Here is a 25,072-nt window from a genome sequence, read left to right as displayed (position 1 = left end):
GGCTTACCGCTGGTGATGACCTCAGCGTTTGGCATAAACACTCAGGCATTTCCTGAGGGCCTGTGGAGAATGCTACTTGGTCCACTTGCCTCTTCAGTCACGTCATTCAGCTTTCTAGCACCACCTATCTGCCCTTGAGGAGCCTGTGCCTCTGCCCTCATAAATTCTGATCTCAGGTGGCCTCGGCCTGCAACGGCTTGGAGCAGAGCTTGGGCTCCCAGCCAGAGACTGAGGCTGGACTGCAGTGGTGAAGCACCAGATCCTAGCCACTAGATCAGCGGTCAGTGACAAGGGCCCTGGCCCTTCAGCTTTGCAGAAAAGAACTTCCACAAAGACAGAAAGTAGTGAAGTATTTATTAAGGGAAAAAGAGTACAGTACATGTGGATAGAGACACAGGCAGACTCAGAGGGAGAGTCCCTGAGTTGCACCCTCATGGCACTTTGAGTTACTTTTATGGGGTATTTCTTCCAGGCCAATCATTTTGATTTGCCTGGTTCACAGTCTGCATCTGGTATATATCCCACCACAGTCCAGGCTCAAGACTCAGGAGCAAGGAGGAAGCTTTCCTACTCCCTCCCTCCGCCTCCCACATGGCTCTCCTTGAACATTTCAAATTTGCTCAGCCATCCTACGGTCCTGGGAGTATCCAGTCTCAGGTCTCACAGGTAGAATCTTCAAGCAAAGGCCACCAAGTCAGAAGTGAAGTGAAGTGAAGTGAAAGTCACTCAGTCGTGTCCGACTCTTTGTGACCCCATGGACTATACAGTTCATGGAATTCTCTAGACCAGAATACTGGAGTGGGTAGCCTTTCCCTTCTCCAGGGGATCTTCCCAACCCAGGGATCGAACCCAGGTCTCCCTCATTGCAGGCGGATTCTTTAGCAGCTGAGCCACAAGGGAAGCCCAAGAATACTGGAGTGGGTAGCCTATCCCTTCTCCAGTGGATCTTCCCAACCCAGGAATCAAACCGGGGTCTCCTGCATTGCAAGCAGATTCCTTACCAACTGAGCTATCAGGGAAGCCCCCACCAAGTCAGAGGGGAAGATCAATTCAGGGCACAGAAAAATCCCGAAAAACCTCATTACTTTTGTATTCTGAGAAACAATTTACGTCCTAAACCTAAAATACAATAGACTATAAAATGTATTTTCTAGTTTCAGATCATGCTCAGTTCAAGAGGAGGAAAAAGCATGAGAGAGAAAGTAGAAAAGATAGAGTATGAGAAAGGAAGCTCAAGACAGTGAGAAGGACTGAGATAGAGAAGGAAAGAGAAAGGCCAACACGGTCCATCTGCCCGGCTCTGGTTCACCTGCCCCAATAAATCCATTTCCACTCCCACTTCAACAAATCAAGCGCTTGTTCTTAGTTTAAACCTGGAAGTCCGATTCCAAGCTGAACTTCATCCTACATTTTTATGTCTGTGTATGAGATTGAAGTGCACCTCCATACCACTGTGTTCCTACAGGTTGAAGATTTAAACACCAAGGAAGGTGGAAATCTGTGTCTGAGGCTTAGGATGCAAGAGGAGCAGAGGCGAGTGTGAAGAGAGAAACCTAAGTAGGGCCTCATTAGGGAGGTTACTGATTCACTCAGTTTTCAGATAGAGGTTTTGTTTTAGAACAGGAAGGCTTTTCTCTAATAGTTCCCTGGTGATTACTTCTGCTCTAAATTATCTTGTTCTCTTTCAGAGACTCCTATTAGCTCTAAATCATATTTCTAGATCTGCTCTCCATATTTTCTTATCTAGTCTCTCATTTTTCTCCTGTGCCCTTGTTTTTTGTTTCCTTAAGTTAAGCCACTAATTCATTATTTTGCCATGCCCTATTGCCTATTCAGTGCTTCTAGTGGGGCTTTTAACACAATCCTTTTCATTCTTATTTACTATTTCATGATCTAAGATTATGTCCTTTTCATGATGGTTTGCTTTGTCAAAGATAGACAATATTCTTTGAATCTTACTGACAAGACTAATCAGATACCCTCTAAAAGCTTTCTATTTTACTTCAGAGGAAGGCAGCTTCTCTAAATCTTCAGAAATTTGTGGTCCTCTTTTTGTGAACTGCAGAATCTCTTCATAGATTCTTTCTCCCTTACAGTCTTACACGGGGAGAGCTATAGTTTTCTGGTATACTAATACATTCTCTTGGCTTTTCCCTCATTATCACCAGATGGCTGCCATAGCACCAAGCATCACAAACATTCAAGGTAGGAAGAAGGCACAAGAGAGGTAATGCCTCAACACCCATAGCTTTTTTAGGAAAGCAAAAGCTTTCTCAGAAACCTCCCAGAAAATCTTTAGTGTTCAAAACTGTGTTGCATGGGCACACCTAGCTATAAGGGAGGCTGGCAAAGTAATTGTTTAGCTCTTTCAGCCTATTGAGTAGAGGTGATCAAGGAAGAAAGGGTTTGGCGATGGATGGATGGCTTACCGATCAACAATGTTGACCTGAGGGCCTAAGGGATAGGCTTTCTAAAAGTCTCCCCACTCTTTTACCCATGTCACAAGGAGGAACAGCCCTGGCTTTTCATAGCCCTTTTCTGCTACATCCCAGACAAATAAGACCCAGGTCTCAATAGGTTCCTTCAGTCTAGTTCTGATAACATTAAGATTCAGCAAAAGTTCGTCCAGTTTCTTGCTTGAAAGCAATGCCCATCCTTGATTTTTAGTGCTACTGCTACAGATTTTTCTGTATTTGTTTATTCTCTAGAGTATTTTAATGAGAATTTATGAAAGGGAAGAAGAGCAAAGGGCCTCTGCCTGTTTCACATTATCATGTCTCAAAGTGCATGCTTCTCTTTTATAAATACATTGTAACCCTGCATCAGCCAACACTTTCATTAACGGTTAGCTCCCTCATGGAGAAGTCATTCATGGACAACTGGAAGCTGCAAAGGGCATCAGGATGGGATCCTGAAGGAGTTGTGGGATGAAGGAGGCCTCAGGAGGAAGATAAAGAGAACCAGAAGGGACACAGGAAAAGTACCTAATGCCAAGTTCACTGACGTGGATGAACATGGCTCAGTGGTACCCTGGGGCATAATGTGAGTAATTTAACATCACTTTCCTTTCACAGCCTATGGATTCCTTCATCTTTCTCTCTCTGCCTCCTTTTCTTTCTCTTTGCCCTCTGGATATTTCTCCTTCTATCTTCCTCCCTTGTTTGATTTTTTTCTTAATCCTCATAATAAGAAACACATTTTTAATTTAGTTTTTATTTTTCCTTACTGTAAAAAGAAAAGGAATGTTCTGTATTTTCCTCTAATAAAATGAAAGAAAAAGCATTTTAAATTGCATAAAGATCCAAATGTGCTTTTCTTTGTGAATGTGCAATTGCAAACAGGAAAGAAGGAAAGGTTCCTCATTTCCAAGCTAGTATAAGAAATGACATCATCAAGATGAAGGGAGGGTGGCATTAGCTTGGCTCAGTGGTAAAGATGAAGGGAGCACTGGGGCTGCATGAAGTGGCCTGGAGGGTGGGTAGAAAAGCAAGTCAGCGAGGCAGCCCCTCACATGGAAATGGTGCCACTGCTTGGCTACCTTGGTTCGCCCTTCTTGCCCACTGGGGAGGGAAGAACAAAGGGAGCCAGCTCACTAGGATCCCACTTTCCGTCTGACTCTCTAATCAAAAGCATCTAAAAACTCTCACTAGGAAACAAAGTAAACAATCCATCAAGCCCAGTGAAGTCTCTGGAATGATGGGGTGAACTGGTCCTCCAAATTCTCCCTAAAGCATACCTGGGGAATGAAGATGAAGCAGTTGATTGTGGTTGTGCAAACAAAGATACCTCCAGACGTGAGTCCGAAGACCAGGTTGGGCCAGGAGTACAAGTATCTGGTGACCACAAAAAGCAGCCCAGCAGCCAATACCACGAGGTTGACCCCAACCATGATGGTTAAAGACTGATTTACAGGAGGAGAGCTGACGTGGTCAGTCAGGCCAGCCAGGTAGGCCCCATATAGCAGCAGCAGACCCTGGAGATAGACAGAAGTTCAGAGGTTCAGAGACGTGAAATACCAGGCTTGGGGCCAAACAGCTATAGGATTGGGACCGATTTCCTCACCTGTAAAAAAGGAATAATAATAACTACCTTAAAGCATTGCTATGAGGAGAACTGACTAAGATAACACGAGGGACTATTCTTAGAGTGCTTAATAGCGCCACCACTACCTCTTGGTGCTTAATAAATTTCATTTTCCTCTCCTTCTCTAAGAATTAGTTTATTGGAGGTCAGCAAGTCAACTATCAGACAGGACTCTTCCAGGATGAGGTATAAGACAGGGTGGTACAGGTGGGTAGGAGCCCCACAGAACCAGCTGCCAGGCACTGGGAGGGCAGTGGGTGCACCATGCTGCATCCACTGTGTGGTTTTGCACTGCATGGAGCTGAGAGGCGTGCAGAGGCTGAACTAGCCTCCAGGTCCACTTGTCAAGCATGTGCCATGGCAGAGGCAGCACCAAAGGAAGGGGCTCTTTTTTCTAATTTTCCCAAAGGCACCATCTGCTTGCCAAGCCCTGCACCTGCAAGACTGCATCTGCCCAGAGGGATGCCTTTTTCTGATTTACACAAAGGATCTCTATAGGCTACTAGCAGCTCTGTGCCAGTGGGTGTTTATGGGAGATGGAGAGTGAAAAAAAGAAGAGAACAAAGGCTGGCTGGGACCTGGACAGGACCGGGAGACAGGCACAGGCAGCAACAGCCTCATCTATACCCTTCACCCTCTTTGTGACATTCCCTGCCCCGCCCCCAGGAGCCCAGGGCCCTACTCTTTCTTCTTTGTCATGAATGTAAACCTGCTCTCAGATTTCTCATTTGTACTACACAGAAAATGGTTCACAGCTTCTTAAAGTGCTGCTCCTCCTAGAAGGAGCTACATTTAAATAGAAATCAAAGCTTTAATCAATAATATATGACATAAAGATTCAATAATATGTAATATAGAGTCAACATATAGATTTGTTTGATTAGGGGCAAAGCCCCATGCTAGGGGTAGCTGTAGGGAGGGAAATGGTGTTGCCAAGTGGAAGTCATGGTTCTAGCTTTTGAGAAGTTCAGTGTGGTTGGGAGATTCAAGGCAAGCACACAAATACCCATGTTTTTCTTGTTGTTATATTATTTTTGTTTTTTGGCCATGCCATGAGGCATGCAGAATCTTACTTCCCTGACCACGGATTGAATTCATGCCCCCTACATTGGGAGCTCAGAGTCTTAACCACCAGACTGCCAGGGAAGTTCCCAAATATCCATGTTTTATGATATAGAATGTGAAGATGCCATGAGGGAGGAAGTGGGTGGGGATGATGGGGATTTAGAGGGAGAATTAATAATCAAAGTAAGGTCAGGTATCAGCAGGCTACCTGCCAGCGACCCTGAAATCACACAATCTGACCACCTCCATCTGTAGGGATGGCCCTAAGACAACTGCTTGGAGGACTGGCTGTGCCTGCTGTGAATGAGTCAGCTCAGTAGAGATGTCATCTGGTTGCCCAAAATGCTCAGTGTCCAAAGGGGGCCGGAAGCCCAGTCGTGGCCACCCTGAGATCTTCAATGACTAGAGGACACACCAGTCAGCAGGCCAGTAAGGCCTGACTTCTGGATAACTGACACTATCAGGTGGCATTTGGCAGAGTTATAGCATTAGCAATTTAATCAAAGATGAGTAAAATTAACTCCATGGTTTTGAAATGTTCAATCTGATTTTATTAAAATGTTTTAACTCTATTAAAATTCTTGACAAAAAAATACTGAGATATGAATAAAGCATCTATATGTGCAGGACTCGTGTTTGAGTGACTCACATCCAATAATTGTGTCATTCGCTCTCACTGCTGAGGAGTGTGGGGTAGGGGGCAGTTGGCAGGCTCAGGTTGGGGGTTGGGGGATTTAATGTGCAGATTTGTGGTCCTCCACCAAAACTGCTTGTCGACCAGGGAGCCCATGGGGTCCTGGCTTAGTCAGCTTCCTCTTTCTCCTTTCTTTCTTTGTCCTATAGAAATATATTGCAGTAAAATAAAATGGAAATGGGATTACATAAAAGACATTGGAGAAATAAATCAAGTTGAGTCACAGAGGGAGTTGCTATGGGGGAAGCACTGAGTTTCTGTGCCAGGGAGGATGTGCTCTTGCACAGGGTCTTGAAGAACGAGAGAGGCACTGTGCTTTCAGAACCGTTGGGGGTTGGCGGGGGCAGTGGAAGAATAATAATAAAACATCTACTCATTTATTAAGCTCTTACTATGGGCCAGGAGTGGTTGAAAACTCAACATGCATCAACCCTTTCAAAACTCAACCATTCTGAGATGATGGTACATCATCCTCGTTTTACATATGAGAGAACCAAGGCTCAAAGAGGTTAAATGAGGTTCAGGGTCAGCGAGGAAGGGACTGAGTCAGACTTTGCAGGAATCCCCTCATTAACTCCTGTAATTCCTCTTTATATCCACTTATGGTAACACAGAGATAGCATCCTAAGGAGATAAGGTTACCAACCTTGCATCCCAAAATGAGAGCAATCCAGACGTCAGAGTACCGGGAAGCACAGAAGTGTGTGCTGGTCAGAGAGCAGGACACATCTCTCCCTGTCACCTAGGAAGGACATAGGGTCAAGACTGAGTGCACCCACAATTATATAGCCGATCTTTGTACACATTCTGGAACACACATACACAGCCGATCTTTGTACACATTCTAGATTGTGAACTCCTCTACAGCTCTTTTAATATGTAAAAACGAACTTGCTGCTGCTGCTAAGTCGCGTCAGTCGTGTCCGACTCTGTGCGACCCCATAGACGGCAGCCCAACAGGCTCCTCTGTCCCTGGGATTCTCCAGGCAAGAACACTGGAGTGGGTTGCCATTTCCTTCTTCAATGCATGAAAGTGAAAAGTGAAAGTGAAGTCGCTCAGTCGTGTCCGACTCTTAGCGATCCCATGGACTGTAGCCTACCAGGCTCCTCCATCCATGGGATTCTCCAGGCGAGAGTACTGGAGTGGGGTGCCATTGCAAAACTAACTTAGGTGACTCCATTAGAATCTAAATGAGTAACTATGAATTAGAGGAAAAGACAACCAAGTTGGACTGACATGTGGATGCTTGGGGCCAGGAGGGCTCACTCCTCTTACGTGCTTTACTACCACAGTGATTCAAATCAGTGCAGAAAAATTACAAATATTTCATGTCCTACTCCTGCTATTTGTTAATAGTTGAAACTTCAATATTGAATCTGCACATCAAGATCCCACTGTATTCCTCAGCCCCTTTGTGAGGCTGGAGACATAATGCTTCCTATTAATTTAACCCTATGTTCTGAGCACAGCTGAATTCTTTACCTGTACTGTTTCACTTAATCTTCATCACAGCCCTATGAAATAGGTAGTATTAGTATTATTATCTCCATTTTACTTATGAGGAAATAGAGACTTAGAGAGGTTAAATAACTTTCCCAAGGTCACATGGCTGGTAAGTGGTGAGAGCTGGGATTTGAACCAGGGTTGACTGACTCCAAAGAACACTTCAGAATCCTTTACCTTTCAACAATTGGGTAAGGCAACTCTGTAAGTTCTCCTTATTGATAATGTGGAAGTGGAGTTAACTGCCAGGCAGATTCCTGTGTGCTGGCATCTCAGCAGATGCCACAGAACACTTGGGGTGGGAGGAGTAGCGGGAGTAGCAGCAGGCCCTGCAGACAAGGGGCAGGTGCTCAGGGCAGCCACAGCTCCCGACTTGCCATCCTCTTGGGGTCATTTATCTTCTTGTTGGGAGGATGTCCACACAGTGAATGATCCTGGGAGAATGACCTCTGTGTACTCACAGAAGCCAGTCCCTCCAGTTCGGGAACTAGATTCTCCAGGGGTTGGGTCTCTCACCGTCATACTGACACTGAGAATCTGGAGACACTGGATGGGATCAGTCAGCACCCAAGTCATGAGCAGGAACACATCAGCTATCACCAGGGCTGCCACCAACCCCAGAAGCTGCAGGTCTTTGATTATCTGCAAAAGAGTTAAGGTCATAACTTTCCTTTGCTCACTGGCTACACAACATGGAGTCTAGAGTGTTCTATGTGCTCTGAGCTAAAGGCTCCTGGGTTAATCTTCCAAATGGACTTCAAAGCCAGCCATCAAAGATGATACAGACGTGAAACGTACTCAGTGATTCTATGTTCATATCATCGTTTTCATTTCTTTGCCCTTTCCATATCCTGACTTTCCTACAAAAGATTCAAGGGATATTATAAAATAAATACAGTATTATTTCTAAATATGTTTATACAAGCACATAGAGAGATGTGGAAACTTTCATATAAAACTATGAACAACCATTAACATGGAGGGTCAGATTGAGAGATGATGGTGGTGGAGGAGAGACTACTAGCATTTCCCTCAAACATATGTGAATCATTTGATTTAATACAAAGAGACTGTGTTATTTTTGTTGTTAGAAAAATAAAAATTTTAAAATGTATATAGCAATAGGATGAAAAATATTAGGGAAAATAGATAATAAGGAGAATTATAACAAATGCTCTGGTGAGGAGAGCACATAGCATTCAAGAACTGGGGCAGAAACGCAATTCTGCATTTTTGACAACCAATGAAAAGAAGGAAGCACAACTAGTTACATGATTCATGGTGTTTATAAAAAAATTGAATCAGTTGCTGAATTAAAATGCTCCAAACTAGTGATAAGGAGAAAAATTTCAAATCAACCAGTAAAAAATGACACAGCATGTTTAGAAGAAAAAAATAAGGAAGACATCAGATTTCTCATCAGACACAAGGTCAAGTGAGAAAACAGTGGAAATCTTCAAAAGTACTCAAGAAAAAAAAAATTCAACCCAGAATCTTATACTCAGAAAAAGTATCTTTCAAAAACAAAGGTGAAATAAAGACTTTTTCAGATAAAAGCTGAAAGAATTCAGCATTAGCACACCTGAATGAGAATGTGAGATAACTTTGAAGCAAAAGGAAAAAATATCAGATGAGTATAGGTATCTATACAAGGGAATCAAGAGCTCTGGAAATGTTAACTTCATAGAAAAATATATGACTGATATTTATTATTTAAATATCCTTAAAATGTAATGGATTGTTTAAACAAAAATTAATAACAATTGTGTGGGGCTTGTAACATATGTGAAAGTAAAAACAACACAAAGATTGGAAGATGGGGAAATGGAAGCATACCACTGTAAAATACTTATGCTATAAGTAAATGCCAATTATATAATATACACAAACTCTTCCAGAAATTGAATTGGAGGGAATACTCTCCAATTTATTCTACAAATACTCTTACCAAAATCAGGTGAAGATTTTATAAGAAAAGAAAGCTACAGAGCAACATATCTTTACAAATGAATATAAATATTATAAATAGAATTTTATGAAACTGAATCTAACAATGTAAAAGGATAATACATAATGACCAAGTGGAGCTTGTTTCAGGGATGCAAGATTGGTTTGAGATCCTAAAATTATTTAATATAATTCACCATTTGAGCAAAGAAAAAACCATATGGTTAATAGATACAAAAAACACATTTGACAAAATCCAACATTAATTCTTTATAGAAACTCAATAAAATAGGAATTGAGGAGAACTTCCCCATTAGATAAAGGGCATTATAACAAAACTACAGCTAACATCTAACATAAAGCTAACATTATGATAAAACAAAATTAACATTTGTTTTGACTAAGATGAATGTTTCCCCAATATGATCAAGAACAACTCAAGGGACTTTTATTAAACACTGTACTAGTGTTTCTAATCAGTGCCATCATAGAGATTGGAAAGTAAACGTCTTTAATATAAGATATGGTCATCTATGCAGAAAATATGATAGAATCGACACAAAAGCTACTAGAACTAATAAGTAATTTAGCAAGACTGCAGCGGGTAAGATCAGCTTAAAAAATCAATTGTATTAATAGTATCTATATTAGCAAAAGTGAAATGAAAAATAGTAACATGTATAATATCACAAAAATATAAAATACTTAGAAATAAATTTGACAAAAGATATGAAAGACCTTCCCTGAAAGCTGCAAAAAAATTGCTGAGAGAAATTAGAAAAGACCTAAATAAAGGAAGAAATATATTGTGTTTGTGGGTTAAAAGATACAACATTGTTAAGAAGTCAGTTCTCCAAAATTTTATCTATAAATTCAATACAATCTCAATCAAAATCTCTGCTGAAATCTGCAAAAATTGGCAAAGTGATTCAAAAATTGATATGGAAATTCAATGATATGGGGTGTGAGGTTGGAGGGGGATTCAGGATTGGGAGCTTGTATACCCCTGTGGTGGATTCATGTCAATGTATGGCAAAACCAATACAGTATTGTAAAGTAAAATAAAGTAAAAATAAAATTAAAAAAAAAATTATATGGAAATTCAAAGAACCCAGATTAGCCAAAACAACAGAGGGAGAACTAATACTCCCTGACTCAAGATTTGATATAAATAGTTTGATAGTTTCAAGTGGACATCAAAGGGACTCAGTCATACGTGTTCGTGTATCTGTTCTCCACCAAACTTCCCTCCCGTCCAGGCTGCCAATTGTGCTTAGGTTTTTAACCAACAGAAATGAAATTAAGATATATCTGCACAAAGATTCATATACAAATGTTCATAGAAGTTTTATTTTTAATAGCCCCAAACTGGAAATAAATCCAAACACCTACCAATAGGTAAATGGATAAACCAACTGCAGTTATATCTACACACTGAAAAATTACTCAGCAATAATAAGGAAAGAACCACTGTTGCAAGTAACAACATAAATGAATCTCAAAATAATTAGGTCAAGTAGAAGAAAGATAAAACTATACACTGTATAATTCCACTTAAATAAAAATTCTGGAAAATTCAAACTAATCTACAGTGACAGAAAGCAGGTCAATGGTTGGGTACAGGAATCCCTGGGTACAGGAATAGGGGATATAAGAATTCGACAAGAGAGGAAGATGACAAGGGTGTATGAGGAGACTTGCAGATTATAAGTCACGTTTCATAGTGTATACACGTCAAAATATATCAAATCATATACTTTAAACATATGCGGTTCATTGCATAAATAAAGTTATTTATCACCAGATGTGAAGACCTGACTCACTGTAAAAGACCTTGATGCTGGGAAAGATTGAAGGCAGGAGGAGAAAGTGGTGATAGGGGATGAGATGGTTGGATGGTATCACCATCCAATGGACATGAGTTTAAGCAAACTCCAGGAGACAGTGAAGGACCCGGAAGCCTGGAAGCTACAGTCCATGGTGTTGAAAGTGTCGGATACGACTTAGCAACTGAATAACAACAACAAAGCTATTTTTTAAAAAAGGAATTAGTGTTCTAGAGGCATGGATGAGCTTACTGTTCTTTAGGCAATGTTTCTCATAGGTATGGTTATTCACAGCAGAGTTTTTGATAAATATTCACCACAAAAGATTTGCTAAAAGAAAATCTTGTCAGGCCAGAGAAGTAAACTCCAGCTGAGTAATATGTTGGATCTGGACAGGATCGATATAGACTAAGAGTTTGATGATCAGCCTTTGAGGTTTGGGCAGCTCCATCAGGAAACATGATACACTGAGGGAACGTGGTTAGGATGACACCTGATTTCAGGGACACATAGGTAATCTGTCTGCGGCATAGCTGCTAGGGTTGATATGTTCTTCCTTGCTCGTTGTTTCGGGCCCATCCTTCTTAGTACAGAGCATGGCCTTCTTGTATGGAAAAGAACTGAGCGCCAAAGACGGGAATAATTGCTTACTTGCTATAGCTTCTCTGTAATCGCTATGCCTCTGCCCACTTTTCAGCTAACACCTGTGCCAAGCAATAGCCCTTCTGGGCATTTTGCTCTCCTTCAGGCTGGTGCCAGATAAGGGCCAGTTCACACATCCCCCAGAGTAGTACCCGGGCCTGGGATGCATATGAAGCAGAACTTTTGTTTAAAAGACCTGTCTCCCAATAGCACTGACAAACAGCTTTCCAGCTTTGGAATTTATGAGGCCACATGACTCCAAGGTTTGAAGTAAGGGGCAGGAACTTCAGATCATCATAAAAGAGCCAGACTCAGTAATTTGGTACAAGTTTCTCTAGCTTTTAATCAATAATGGAGCTACTGTCTGTGATCAAGCAATGTGTACTTGCTACCTACTTACCACTCTCTTGTCCGGAACCCTCTGGGTAAACACCTTGTAGAGTCGCCAGCTCTTCCCAAGAATGGGGCCAAACACCAAGGAGGTTCCAATGCACAACATGGAGAGTCTTATCTATACATGGAAAGGGACAGAAGAAAGAGGCATGAGAGAAAGCTTTGTGGTTCTCCATACATTCTGATCTGCAAAGCTTCAGTCCACAGAGGACCTGGTGCAGAAAGTGGACCTCACTGACTCAGGGTTCCAGGGTTCGCCTAAAGAGCCCACACCAAGGATAAAGGTAACCAGCACCCACAGGAGCAGATGATTTTAAAAATTATCAAAACTTGCATGATATTCAAAATAAAATTGAAGATTCACCTACCTGAATGAGAGTTTCCATTGAACTTCCCACTAAAGCACCTTGATTGTGAATCCCAAAGAGGTAAGCACTACTATAAGTCAGACAACTGCCCAATAAGGTCACAATGTTCAGATTGGGACTGGACATCTTCACAATCCTATGGGAAACCACGAAAAAAGACACCTACAGTCATGACATTTGTCCTGGGAGTGTACAAAGTTTCCCTGCCAGCAAAATCTCCAATCTCAGAGTAAAAGGTCATAGAGAAGACTACTTTACAACCCTGTGAAAAATTGTTATGATATATTTAAATTTATTTTCAGAAAGAACTACATTCTGGCATTTCTTGCTTATATAACTCCAAGTCTTAAAAGAAGGCCAACTTCCCCCAAACAGGTGGTATCACAGAAGAGTTAGAATTTTTCCCTAAAGTTTATGGTTGCTAAGAGACTGCTCTATGCAGCCTAGTGAATAAATAACCAGCAGGTAGATATCTAAGGAGATACAGTTTGGAACCTTTAAAAGTGAGCTGTAAGGTAAACTATTAGAAAAAAACGGACAAAGATACCATAAAAAATAGAAAACTACAGGCCAATATCACTGATAAACATAGGTACAAAAATCCTTAATAAAATACTAGCAAATCAAATCCAACAACACATTAAAAGGATCATACACCATGATCAAGTGGAACTTATCCAAGGAGTGTGAAGATTTTTCAATATCTGCAAATCCATACACATTAACAAACTGAAGAATAAAAACCATATGATCATCTTAATAGCTGCAGAAAAAGCTTTTGACAAAACTCATCATCCATTTATGATAAAACGCTCCAAAAAGTGGGCATTGAGGGAACCTACCTCAACAAAATAAAGGTCATATATGACAAACCCACAGCTAACATTATACTCAGTGGTGAAAAGCTGAAAGCATTTTCTCTAAAATCAGACAAGGATGGTCACTCTTACTCCTTTTATTCAACAATGCTTTGGCAGTCCTAGCCACAGCAATCAGAGAAGAAAAAGAAATAAAATGAATCCAAGCTGGAAAAGAAGTAAAACTGTCACTATTTGTACATAACATTATACTCCACACAGAAAATCCTAAAGATGCTACCAGCAAACTACTAGAGCTCATCAATGAATTTGGTAAAGTTACAGGATACAAAAGTAATTAATACATTTCTTTTTTAAAAATTTGTATTTATTTATTTTTGTCTGTGCTGGTTTTTTGTTGCTTTGCATGGATTTTCTCTAGTTGCAGTGAGTAGGGGTTACTCTTAGTTGCCATGCTTAGGCTTCTCCTTATGGTGGCTTCTCTTGTTGCAGAGCACAGGCTCAAAGGAAGCAAGAATATACAACAGAAAAAACACAGTCTCTTCAAAGTGTGGTACTGGGAAAATTGGACAGCTACATGTAAAAGGATGAAATTAGAACATTCTATAACACCATACACAATATTAAACTCAAAATGGATTAAAGACCTAAATGTAAAACCAGATACCATAAAACTCCTAGAGGAAAACAGTCAGAATACTCTGATATAAACTGTAGCAATATCTTTTGGGATTCATCTTTTACAGTGATGAAAAGAAAAAGAAAAATAAACAAACTGGATCTAATTAAACTAAAAAGGTTTTTCACAACAAAGGAAACCATAAACAAAACAAAAAAGACAATACAGAATGGGAGAAAATATTTGCAAATGGTATAACTGACAAGAGATTAGTCTCCAAAATATACAACAGTTTACAAAGCTCAATAACAAAAAAACACCCACTCAGAAAATGGGCAGAAGACCTAAATAGACATTTTTTCCAGAGAAGACAGAGGGATGATCAAAAGGCACATGAAAAGATGCTCAACACTGCTAATTATTAGAGTGATGCAAATCAAAACTACAATGAATTATCACCTGACACTAGTCAGAGTCGCCATCATCAAAAAGTCTACAAATAATAAATTCTGGACAGGAAATGGAGAAAAAGGAACCCTCCTACACCATTGATGGGAATGTAAACTAGTGCAGAAATATGGAGAAAGAATAGTGTGGAAGTTCCTTAAAGAATAGAAAAATAGAATTGCCATATGAGCCAGCAATCCAACTCCTGGGCATATACCTGACGAAAACCATAATTTGAAAACATATATGCATCCTAATGCTCACTGCAGCACTATTTATAATAGCCAAGACATGGAAACAACCTAAATGTCCACTGATAGCTGAATCTATAAAGAAGATGTGGTATGTATATACAATGGAATATTAATCAGTCATAAAAAAAATGAAATAATGCCATTTGCAGCAACATGGCTGGACCTAAATTATCTAAGTCAAATAAACCAGACAGAGAAAGACAAATATCAGAAGATATCACTTATATGTGGAATCTAATTAAAAATGATGCAAATTCACTTAGATATAAAACAGAAATAGACCCATAGACGTATAAAACAATCTTATGGTTACCAAAAGGGAAGGGAGGGAGGGATAAATTAGGAGTTTAAGATTAATATAGATACACCTGCTGCTACTGCTAAGTCACTTCAGTCGTGTCCGACTCTGTGTGACCCCATAGACCATAGACGGCAGCCTACCAGGCTCCGTCATCCCTGGGATTCTCCGGGCAAGAACAGGGGAGTGGGTTGCCATTATATATAAAATGGGCTTCCCAGGTGGCTCAGCAGTAAAGAATCTGCCTGCAGTGAAGGAGACGCAGGAGACACGGGATTGATCCCTGGATCAGGACGATCCCCTGGAGGAGGGAATGGAAACCCACTCCAGCATTTTTGTCTGGAGAATCCCATAGACAGAGGAGCTTAGCAGGCTACAGTCCATAGGATCGCAAAGAGCTGGACAGGACTGAAGTGATTTGAGCACACACACACATGCATATATAAAATAAATAACCAACAATGACCTATTGTATAGCATAGAGAACTACATTCAGTATTTTACAATAACCTATCAGGGAAAAGAATCTGAGAACAAATATGTGTAATACATATATGTGTGTGTATGTGTGTGTGTGTGTGTGTGTGTGTATTTCAGTTCAGTTCAGTTCAGTCGCTCAGTCGTGTCCGACTCTTTGCAACCCCATGAATCACAGCACGCTAGGCCTCCCTGTCCATCACCAACTGCTGGAGTCTACCCAAACCCATGTCCATTGAGTCGGTGATGCCATCCAACCATCTCATCCTCTGTTGTCCCCTTCTCCTCCTGCCCTCAATCTTTCCCAGCATCAGGGTCTTTTCAAATGAGTCAGCTCTTTGCATCAGGTGGCCAAAGTATTGGAGTTTCAGCTTCAACATCAGTCCTTTCAATGAACATCCAGGACTGATCTCCTTTAGAATGGACTGGTTGGATCTCCTTGGAGTCCAAGAAACTCTCAAGAGTCTTCTCCAATACCACAGTTCAAAAGCATCAATTCTTTGGCCCTCAGCTTTCTTTATAGTCTGACTCTCACAAACATACATGACTACTAGAAAAACCATAGCCTTGACTAGACAGACCTTCATGGACAAAGTAATGTCTCTGCTTTTTAATATGCTATCTAGGTTGGTCATAACTCTCCTTCCAAGGAGTTCAGTTCAGTTCAGTTCAGTCGCTCAATCGTGTCTGATTCTTTGTGACCCCATGAATTGCAGCACACCAGGCCTCCCTGTCCATCACCATCTCCCGGATTTCACTCAGACTCACGTCCATCGAGTCCGTGATGCCATCCAGCCATCTCATCCTCGGTCGTCCCCTTCTCCTCCTGCCCCCAATCCCTCCCAGCTTCAGAGACTTTTCCAATGAGTCAACTCTTTGCATGAGGTGGCCAAAGTACTGGACTTTCAGCTTTAGCATCATTCCTTCCAAAGAAATCCCAGGGTTGATCTCCTTCAGAATGGACTGGTTGGATCTTCTTGCAGTCTAAGGGACTCTCAAGAGTCTTCTCCAACACTACAGTTCAAAAGCATTAATTCTTCGGCACTCAGCCTTCTTCACAGTCCAACTCTCACATCCATACATGACCACAGGAAAAACCATAGCCTTGACTAGACGGACCTTAGTTGGCAAAGTAATGTCTCTGCTTTTGAATATACTATCTAGGTTGGTCATAACTTTTCTTCCAAGGAGTAACTGTCCTTTAATTTCATGGCTGCAGTCACCATCTGCAGTTATTTTGGAGCCCAAAAAATAAAGTCTGACACTGTTTCCACTGTTTCCCCATCTATTTCCCATGAAGTGATGGGACCGGATGCCATGATCTTCGTTTTCTGAATGTTGAGCTTTAAGCCAACTTTTTCACTCTCCTCTTTCACTCTCATCAAGAGGCTCTTTAGTTCTTCTTCACTTTCTGCCATAAGGGTTGTGTCATCTGCATATCTGAGGTTATTGATATTTCTCCCGGAAATCTTGAGTCCAGCTTGTGCTTTCTCCAGCCCAGCGTTTCTCATGATGTACTCTGCATAGAAGTTAAATAAGCAGGGTGACAATATACATCCTTGACGTACTCCTTTTCCTATTTGGAGCCAGTCTGTTGTTCCATATATATATTTACATGTATGTATAACTGAATCACTTTACTGTATATCTGAAACACAACACTGTAAATCAACTATGAAAGTAAAGTGAAAGTGAAAGCTGCTCAGTCGTGTCTGACTCTTTGCAAGCCCATGGACTGACTGTTGTCTGCCAGGCTCCTCTCTCCATGGAATTCTCCAGGCCAGAATACCGAAGTGGGTAGCTGTTCCCTTCTCCAGGGCATCTTTCTGACCCAGATATCGAACCCCAGGTCTCCCGCCTTGCAGGTGGATTCTTTACCGTCTGAGCCACCAAGAAGCCCCAATCAACTAAACTTCAATAAAAAATTAAATTAAAAATAAAATGAGCTTTACAGTAAAATACTATTTGAAAAAAGTCTGGAGAGTTGTTCATGCACTATTTACTTTATTTGACATGTAAACTGTTTTCCTCTCTCTGTCTGACCAAGAAGAGAAAGAAAAGAGAAAGAAAGAGAAAGAAAGCAGGGACTGAAAGCAGGAAATTTGGGAAGGACTACTTCTCGAGTGATTTTTTAAAAAACAATCATTTATTTATTTATTTTTGGCTGTGTTGGGTCTTAGTTACTGCACGGGCTTTCTCTAGTTGTGGAGTGGGGGTTCCTCTTCATTGCAGTATGCAGGCTTCTCACTGTGGTGACTTCTCTTATCATGGTATAGTGGTGCTAGGCTGCTCAGGCTTCAGGAGTTGAAGCATGTGGGCTCAGCAGTTAGGGCTCCCAGGCTCTAGAGCACAGGCTCAAAAGTAGTGGCACGTGGGCTTAGTTGCCCCATGGTACGTGGGATCTTCCCAGATCAGGCATTGAACCCTTGTCTCCTGTATTGGCAGGTGAATTCTTTACCACTGAGCCACTAGGGAAGACCCTTTAGTGATTTTTGAGGTTTCAGAGCATTCTGAAGATTATAGGGAAAGGCAGACAGAGTCTGAGACATGCTCTCAGCACCAATAGAGGTTGTAGACAAGGTACAAATGAGTGAACTGGTTAACCTAAGGGGAAAACCAGACTTAAACTGGACTGTGATTGATAAAAATTAAGAAATAAATATAACTAGTAACAATTAAGAAGTAATGTAATACTTAAGGGTTTTAATCTAAATAACGTATTCTGTTGTTCAGTCGTTCAGTTGTGTCCGACTTTTTGTGACTCCATGGACTGCAGCACACCAGGCTTCCTGTCCCTCACCATCTTCCAGAGTTTGCTCAAACTCATGTCCATTGAGTCAGTGATGCCATCAACCATCTCATCCTCTGCTGACCCCTTCTACTTGTGCCTTCAATCTTTTCCAGCATCAAGGTCTTTTCCAATGAGTTAGCTCTTCACATCAAGTGGCCAAAGTGCTGGAGCTTCAGCTTCAGCACCAATCCTTCCAGTGAATATTCAGTGTTGATTTCCTTTAGGACTGACTGGTTGAATCTCCTTGGAATCCAAGGGACTCTCAAGAGTCTTCTCCAACATTACAGTCTGAAAGCATCAGTGCTTCAGTACTGAGCCTTCTTTATGGCCCAACTCTCACATCCATACATGACTACTTGGAAAACCATAGCTTTGACTATATGGACTTTTGTTGGCAAAGTAATGTCTCTGTTTTTTAAAAACGGTGTCTATGTTTGTCACAGCTTTTCATAGTATACTCTGCATAAACACAGTATTTTACTACTAGTCCTTTGGTAATTATACTTATTACACTCAGTTGCTCAGTTGTGCCCAATTCTTTGAGACCCCATGGACTTTAGCCTGCCAGGCTCTTCTATCCATAGAATTCTCCAGGCAAGAATAGTGTAGGGGGTAGTCATTCCCTTCTTCAGGGGATCTTCCTAACCCAGGGATTGAACCTGAGTCTCCTTCATTGCAGGCAGATTCTTTACTGAGTACTTATACCTTTATTTTAAAATAATTACTGAGGGGGAAAGCATTCTTATCTATGTACCTGGATTCCCTGACTGACCACCTTGAAGACCAGAGTCAAGGCAAAACCAGCTACACACTAGAGTCTATTTTAAAGACAGGAAAAGTATTTATCTGGGAGGCATTAAACAAACAGTTTGGCAGTGCAGGACTTACAACCATTACAACTACCACCAGCCCAGCTTGATTATTTCATAGTCAGCAACATAATTACGCACACACACACAAGAATACCAAAACTCTGCCTGTGACTCAAGCCCCAGGTATAGTCACCATAGGCCAATGACTCTAGTTGAGCTTTACCTAGTTTTGGAGTAAAAACCTTGATTTTTTTTTTCTTCTTCCAAACATGAAAACAACCTTCATGTATTCCCTTTGTAAACAGGGGATAATAATAATACACACTCTCCTCCTCCCAAACCAGAGTTGTGAGGGCTGAGGATTCAATGAGGCAATACAGCCAAGTGTGTGGTAGCATGGAGAGGCCCCAGCATGTAGGAAGCATGTTACAAATACAGCTGATGATGTTATTAATCTCATCATCTTCCAGACTTTAGAAACCTGGGAATCACCTTTTGCTTCTTCCTTTTCCTTCTCCACTTCTTTCTTTATCACCTCTACTCAATCGTTGCATCTCTTTCAGTTGTTATTTCAAAATCTCACGTTCTATTCCTACTGCTGTCACATTTATCCAGATTACAGTCATGTTAGGAGAAATGGAACTTGAGTCAGGTGTGAGATGGGAATCCTGGCTCAGCCAATCACAGCTATGTGACTTTCATTGAGTCATTTAACTAGTCTAGGTTCCTGTTTCCTCATTTGTGAAATAAAGATAATATCTTCTTTCTTATGTACCTACAGGGTATTGTGAGGATCAAATGAGGCTTGTGCTAAAACTCCTTGAATACTCTAAGGCAATGCAAAAACATTAATTGTTAGGTTTTTTGGTATAAGCTTCAGCTCTCTGTAATACCAGTTTTTCCCTGTCCTAATGTATCTTGTACATTATTTTCACATTTATCTTCTTAAAATATCACCTTCATCACTTAGCAAGAAATCTACATGTATAAAGAAAATTTTCTATTGTTCACCTTAAGTCTCCTGTATCCCCATTTAAGATTTAGCCTTATCCTACCTATCCACTTACTAATAGGTCTACATCCTCAGTCATCATGTCTTTAAACTGTGGGCTGAAAGAGAGTAATCGTCCCTAGTTTCTTTGTCTTTTCCCATAAGGGGGAATATGTAGTGAATGTGCGTGTATGCTGAAGTTGCTTTAGTTGTGTCCTACTCTTTGCGACCCAATGGACTGTAGCCCTCCAGGCTCCTCTGGCCATGGGATTCTCCAGGCAAGAATACTGGAGTGGGTTGCCATGCCCTCCTCCAGCAGACCTTCTCCACCCAGGGACTGAACCCATGTCTCTTTCCTGCATTGGCAGCTGGGTTCTTTACCACCAGTGCCACCCAGGATGCCCATGTGATGAATACTGACTACCAAAGTAACAGTGATTATCAGCAGCTTCACAAAGCATTTGTTAAGAAAAGTAATACATCAGAGAGACCAGTTCTGACACTGACTTAGAAAACAGGGCACTGTTGGCCAGGACTGGCCACTCAGCGCAGCCAGTAGCTTGGGCAGTGGTATGACCACTGGGTGGTCTCCTGCAAGACCAAGAAACGAAGCTGTTCTTCCCCATAGCCTCTTACGAGATCTCCTAGGCATCAGCCACGAATATCTGATGAGGAGATTTTCACCAAGCAAATGTCCAGCTTTCACAGCCACATGTCTGTATTGTCTAGATCACTGACTGGTAGGTTTCTTTCTTAACTCGTCTCTGGACCATTTTACGTGAACACCACTGTACAATCAGGTCTCTTTTGTGTAGTTCAGTACTGTATGAATCCTGATTTAGAATTCCTCCCCCTCTTGATTTAGTTAGGAAGAACTCATTTTAGTGTTTTGTTTTTTTAAAAAAACAAAATATACATTACATAGTCTTCACATCTCAAAAGTTGATGCAAATTGATTTTCAAATGGACATGTTATGAACTTATATATGTATGTTTTGATAATTTTCCTAAATAGTTTTACTGAAAACTTACCTCAAGAAAAAAAAATGAATGGAAGACAATTTATGTTTCATTTGGCCAAGTTAACACCTGTGAAGTCACTGAAAGGTGAATCATCTCCAATTCAGCAGGTGAATTACGTTAAGTCTGGAGACTGTCTTTGATACTTTATTAGGAATTCAACCACTAATGTCATTTATATTTTTCTATTGAACTAAAAGATGAAGCCTGCATATGCTGAATATTTTAATCAACCACAAACATTAATTTCTGCATGGCAAGAAGATTTAAATATTATCTACTTATAAATAGCCAGTATCTAGATTACCTGTGTTTATAAAGAGATAAAAAGCCCAGATGGGGTTCCTGACAGAAACAATGTGCGAATTTTTTTAAAGGATTTTATAACTATCTCATTATTATTATTATTTTTCATTTATTACTTAGAAGTACAAGGCAAGAGTTTTCCCGGTTCTCAAGTAAGGTCTCAGTACATAGAGGTAAATATCCAGCCATATCTGTAGAACCTGTGTAAACCTGGATTACCATTTCAATAATCTTTAATGAATTTACATGTATAAATAGCATCCACCAGCTCAGAGTATGATGTTTTTAAAAATCTTAATCAAATATCAGTGTCTGACCTTGGAGTTTCATTATACTTGGCATTATGGAGACTGACTGATCATCCTGAGGTTTCTTCTTACTGATGCTAAGGACAGAGTTTGGAAACCTGGCCTGTGAAAGGAGCTAACATTACTTCTGAGCTTGCTGTGACAATCAGAAAACATTCCTATAATGTCACAGGGCCATGCTTTCTAAAATGCTACATGAATTTACATGGTATTGAGCTTTAAATATATCTAAAACCAAATATGAGTATCTTTCCAAAAAGCTGTTTAACAAAACAATTAAGATTAAATTGTGAAAGTTATTGAATGTTTTTTTAATCCACTGTTTTTGATCCATGCTACAATGAGATTATAAATCTGACTCATCTGGGTATGTTCCAAGTGACTTTATCATAATTTTATCTGTTGTGTTTCAGCAAATGTAATCGTTTATCTCTAATGTATTAAGCTTAAAATCTGAACCCAGTTCTGGACATGTCAAACTAATATTTGTGTGACTTGTAGCTATTTATAGTCAAACTTTGTATCGTAAGGGTGAAAGCAGCCTGGCCCTTATTCTTTTTCTCGGGCCTGGGCCACCATCCTAGGAGACCACCTGAAGAGATTTAATTAACCTTTCAATTTTAAGAATTTAAATTCTTTAATTATAACAACTGCACTTTATTCCACTTTCAGATACACATCTCCAAGGGTCACATCCTGGGTCTTATGATCATTCAAAATGGTTCCTCTTCAGAAAATTTAAACACCAATACTCCACTCTCTGATCTCAATGAGTTCAAAATTTAACTTCTAGCTTTCCTCTCAACCTGTTCTTACATTCTTCCCCATCCTGCTCAGATAATGGAAACTTCATCTTTATATCTGCTTGGACTAAAAATTCTGGAGTCATACTTAACTCTAGCTCACCTCCCACATCCAATCTGTCATGAAATCCTATTAGCTATATCCCTAAAACATATCCAGAATCCAACTACTTCTCACCACCTCTGTTGCCATCACCCTTATCAAACTCTGATTTTACAATTTGGATTACTGCACCAACCTCCTAACTGGACTCCCACTGATTCTACTCTGGATCCTCCCAAAGTCTATTTTCAACACAGCAGCCATACCGATCATGTCACTTCTCTGCTCAAAACCCTGCAATGGCTTTCTGTCTCACTCAGAGGAAAAGCTAAAGTCTTTACCAGTGTCTACAATGCCTTCACATTTGGTCCCTGCTCTCTCTCTACCTCATTTCCTACTTCTTCCCCGTGCCCATCCAATGCCACATACCTCCTTGCTATTCCATGAAAACACAAGGGATTCTCACACTTTAAGGCTTCAAGGTGATTGTTCTCCCTGCCTGGAATATTTTAATTCACATATGTGTGTGGTTCATTCCCATTCTCCTTTCATGTCTTTGTTTAAATGTCACCCTCTCAACCTGGGTTATGATGATAATCCCACTTAAAATCACTCTTACACCAGACTCCAAATCCTTCTTGTCCCACTCCATTCTCTCCAACCCCATCCCACCATAGTCTTTTTCACCTTCTAACATGTTACATAATTCACATATTATAACTCTTCTTATTTAATGTCTTCTCTTGCCAATTAGGTCTTCCCTGTAGCTCAAACGGTAAAGAATCTGCCTGCAATGCAGGAGACCAGGGTTCGATCCCTGGATTGGGAAGATCCTCTGGAGAAGGGAATGGCAGGCAATCCACTCTAGTATTCTTGACTGGAGAATCCTATGGACAGAGAAGTCTGGCAGGCTACAGTCCATGGGGTCATAAAGAGACACGATTGAGAGACTAACACTACCACTTGCCAATTAGAACAGCTCGTGATGTACTCTTAGCACTGTAACACTACCTCATATCTTGAAATTACTCAATAAATACTTGATGAATGAACAAGTGGGTCTCTTGTCCTCAGCCTTCTGCTCTCATAAGCTTACATCTAATACGTTTGCCCACTGAAGGCTCTGGGCAGCCAGTTCCTTGGTTCCTTAGCTTCCTCACAGTCTCTCTTCCTTTCTCTACTCAATTTCAAACCTCTGATTAATTATCTGAACTGACTCTCAACAACACTCAATTCCCTTTCCAAATAGGACCTTTTGGTGCAACCTGCTCAATAAAACTCGCATCAAGAGTACAATCCACTGATGTTACTCTGCCATAAAAAGAATGAAATACTGCCATTTGCAGCAACATGGATGGACCTAGAGATTATCATACTAAGTGAAGTAAGTCAGACAGAGAAAGACAAATACCATACATCATGTATATGTGGAATCTAAAATATGACACGAACCTATCAATGAAACAGACTCACAGACATAGAGAACAAATATATGGTTACTAAAGGGGAAAGTGGGGGAGGGATAAATTAGGAGTGTGGGACTAACAGATACACACCACTATATACAAAACAGATAAACAACAAGGATTTACTGTATAGCATAAGGAAATGTACTCAATGTCTTGTAACGACTTATAATGCAGAAGAAACTGAAGCTGTACACTGGAAACTAACACAAATTGTAAATCAACTATAGTTAAATTAAAAAATTACTATCCACTGTTTTATATCTAGGCAGCTGACTGCTGGGGGAGAATATTGTATAACCTTGTAGACTGTTGGCACCAAAATCAATCAGCCAAGCTTACTGTACTACCAGTCAACCCTTTTATTTGTTCTATGAGGTATTTCTTCATATTTCCTTTGTGAGTGACTCATTTCACTGAACTCAAAGAAATAAGAGCACGTGCCTGTCTGGATGATGCCCTCAGTCTAGACTTGGTCCTCTCCTCTTTGTCCTTATACTACCCCAGGATATATGTACACCAACACAATTGTCATGTTATATTACAACCTTTTCGTTTGTTCCACTAGACAATTTCTACTCCTCAGAAGCCAGGCTGTTTATTTGTCTGTATCTCAGTTCCTAGGACAGGCTTTGGAAAAACGGCAAGTATTCCATAACCATTTGTTAGACAAATAAATGAATTCACTGATGGACATGGAAAGTCCATTGTCCTCTTCCTTCATCTCATTTTTCCCTGGTATTTCTCTCCTCTGTTAGGTGGATGGATGAGGCTCTCATCTGTCTGAAAGTGAGTCAAATGGCTATAAAGCAGCAGAGATCCCTGATAGTCAGAGGGAGAGTCTAGAGCTGGTTCAATGTTTGTAATGCTAAGATAAGAGGAGTACATTCTGGGTAAAGGTAGGAGTTTTAGGAGGATCCCCTTAGTCTCTCCTAGAATGGCTGAAAACTCTCTGCATTACTGAACACAAAAGGGACAAGATATGTTAGGTACTATGGACTTCCACAGATACAGGGTTTTAACCGCTTGGCAAATCCCAGATACCATACCATGGAAAAGCCTTGTCATCTGGGTGAGCCCCTTCTCAGCTTTCCCTC

At 40.6% G+C, this 25,072-nt stretch overlaps 1 protein-coding gene across 1 annotated transcript in view; it reads right to left on the bottom strand.

Annotated features, from left to right (window-relative positions):
* The window catches only part of GPR156 (G protein-coupled receptor 156), a 78,472-nt gene that overhangs the window by 17,682 nt on the left and 35,718 nt on the right, over window positions 1–25,072 (bottom strand). Inside the window, exons 3-7 of the mRNA XM_040251203.1 lie at window positions 12,523–12,658; window positions 12,162–12,272; window positions 7,863–7,988; window positions 6,489–6,584; window positions 3,737–3,973 (exon numbers count right to left, since the gene is read on the bottom strand). Coding sequence (XP_040107137.1) covers window positions 3,737–3,973; window positions 6,489–6,584; window positions 7,863–7,988; window positions 12,162–12,272; window positions 12,523–12,658 — 706 coding nt within the window. The remainder of the gene's footprint in view (window positions 1–3,736; window positions 3,974–6,488; window positions 6,585–7,862; window positions 7,989–12,161; window positions 12,273–12,522; window positions 12,659–25,072) is intronic.

The sequence above is a fragment of the Oryx dammah genome, unplaced genomic scaffold (assembly GCF_014754425.2).
Source record: "Oryx dammah isolate SB20612 unplaced genomic scaffold, SCBI_Odam_1.1 HiC_scaffold_2, whole genome shotgun sequence".
Taxonomy (NCBI): domain Eukaryota; kingdom Metazoa; phylum Chordata; class Mammalia; order Artiodactyla; family Bovidae; genus Oryx; species Oryx dammah.
The sequence above is the reverse complement of the archived record's forward strand: the minus strand, read 5'-3'. Positions and strand labels throughout refer to the sequence as shown.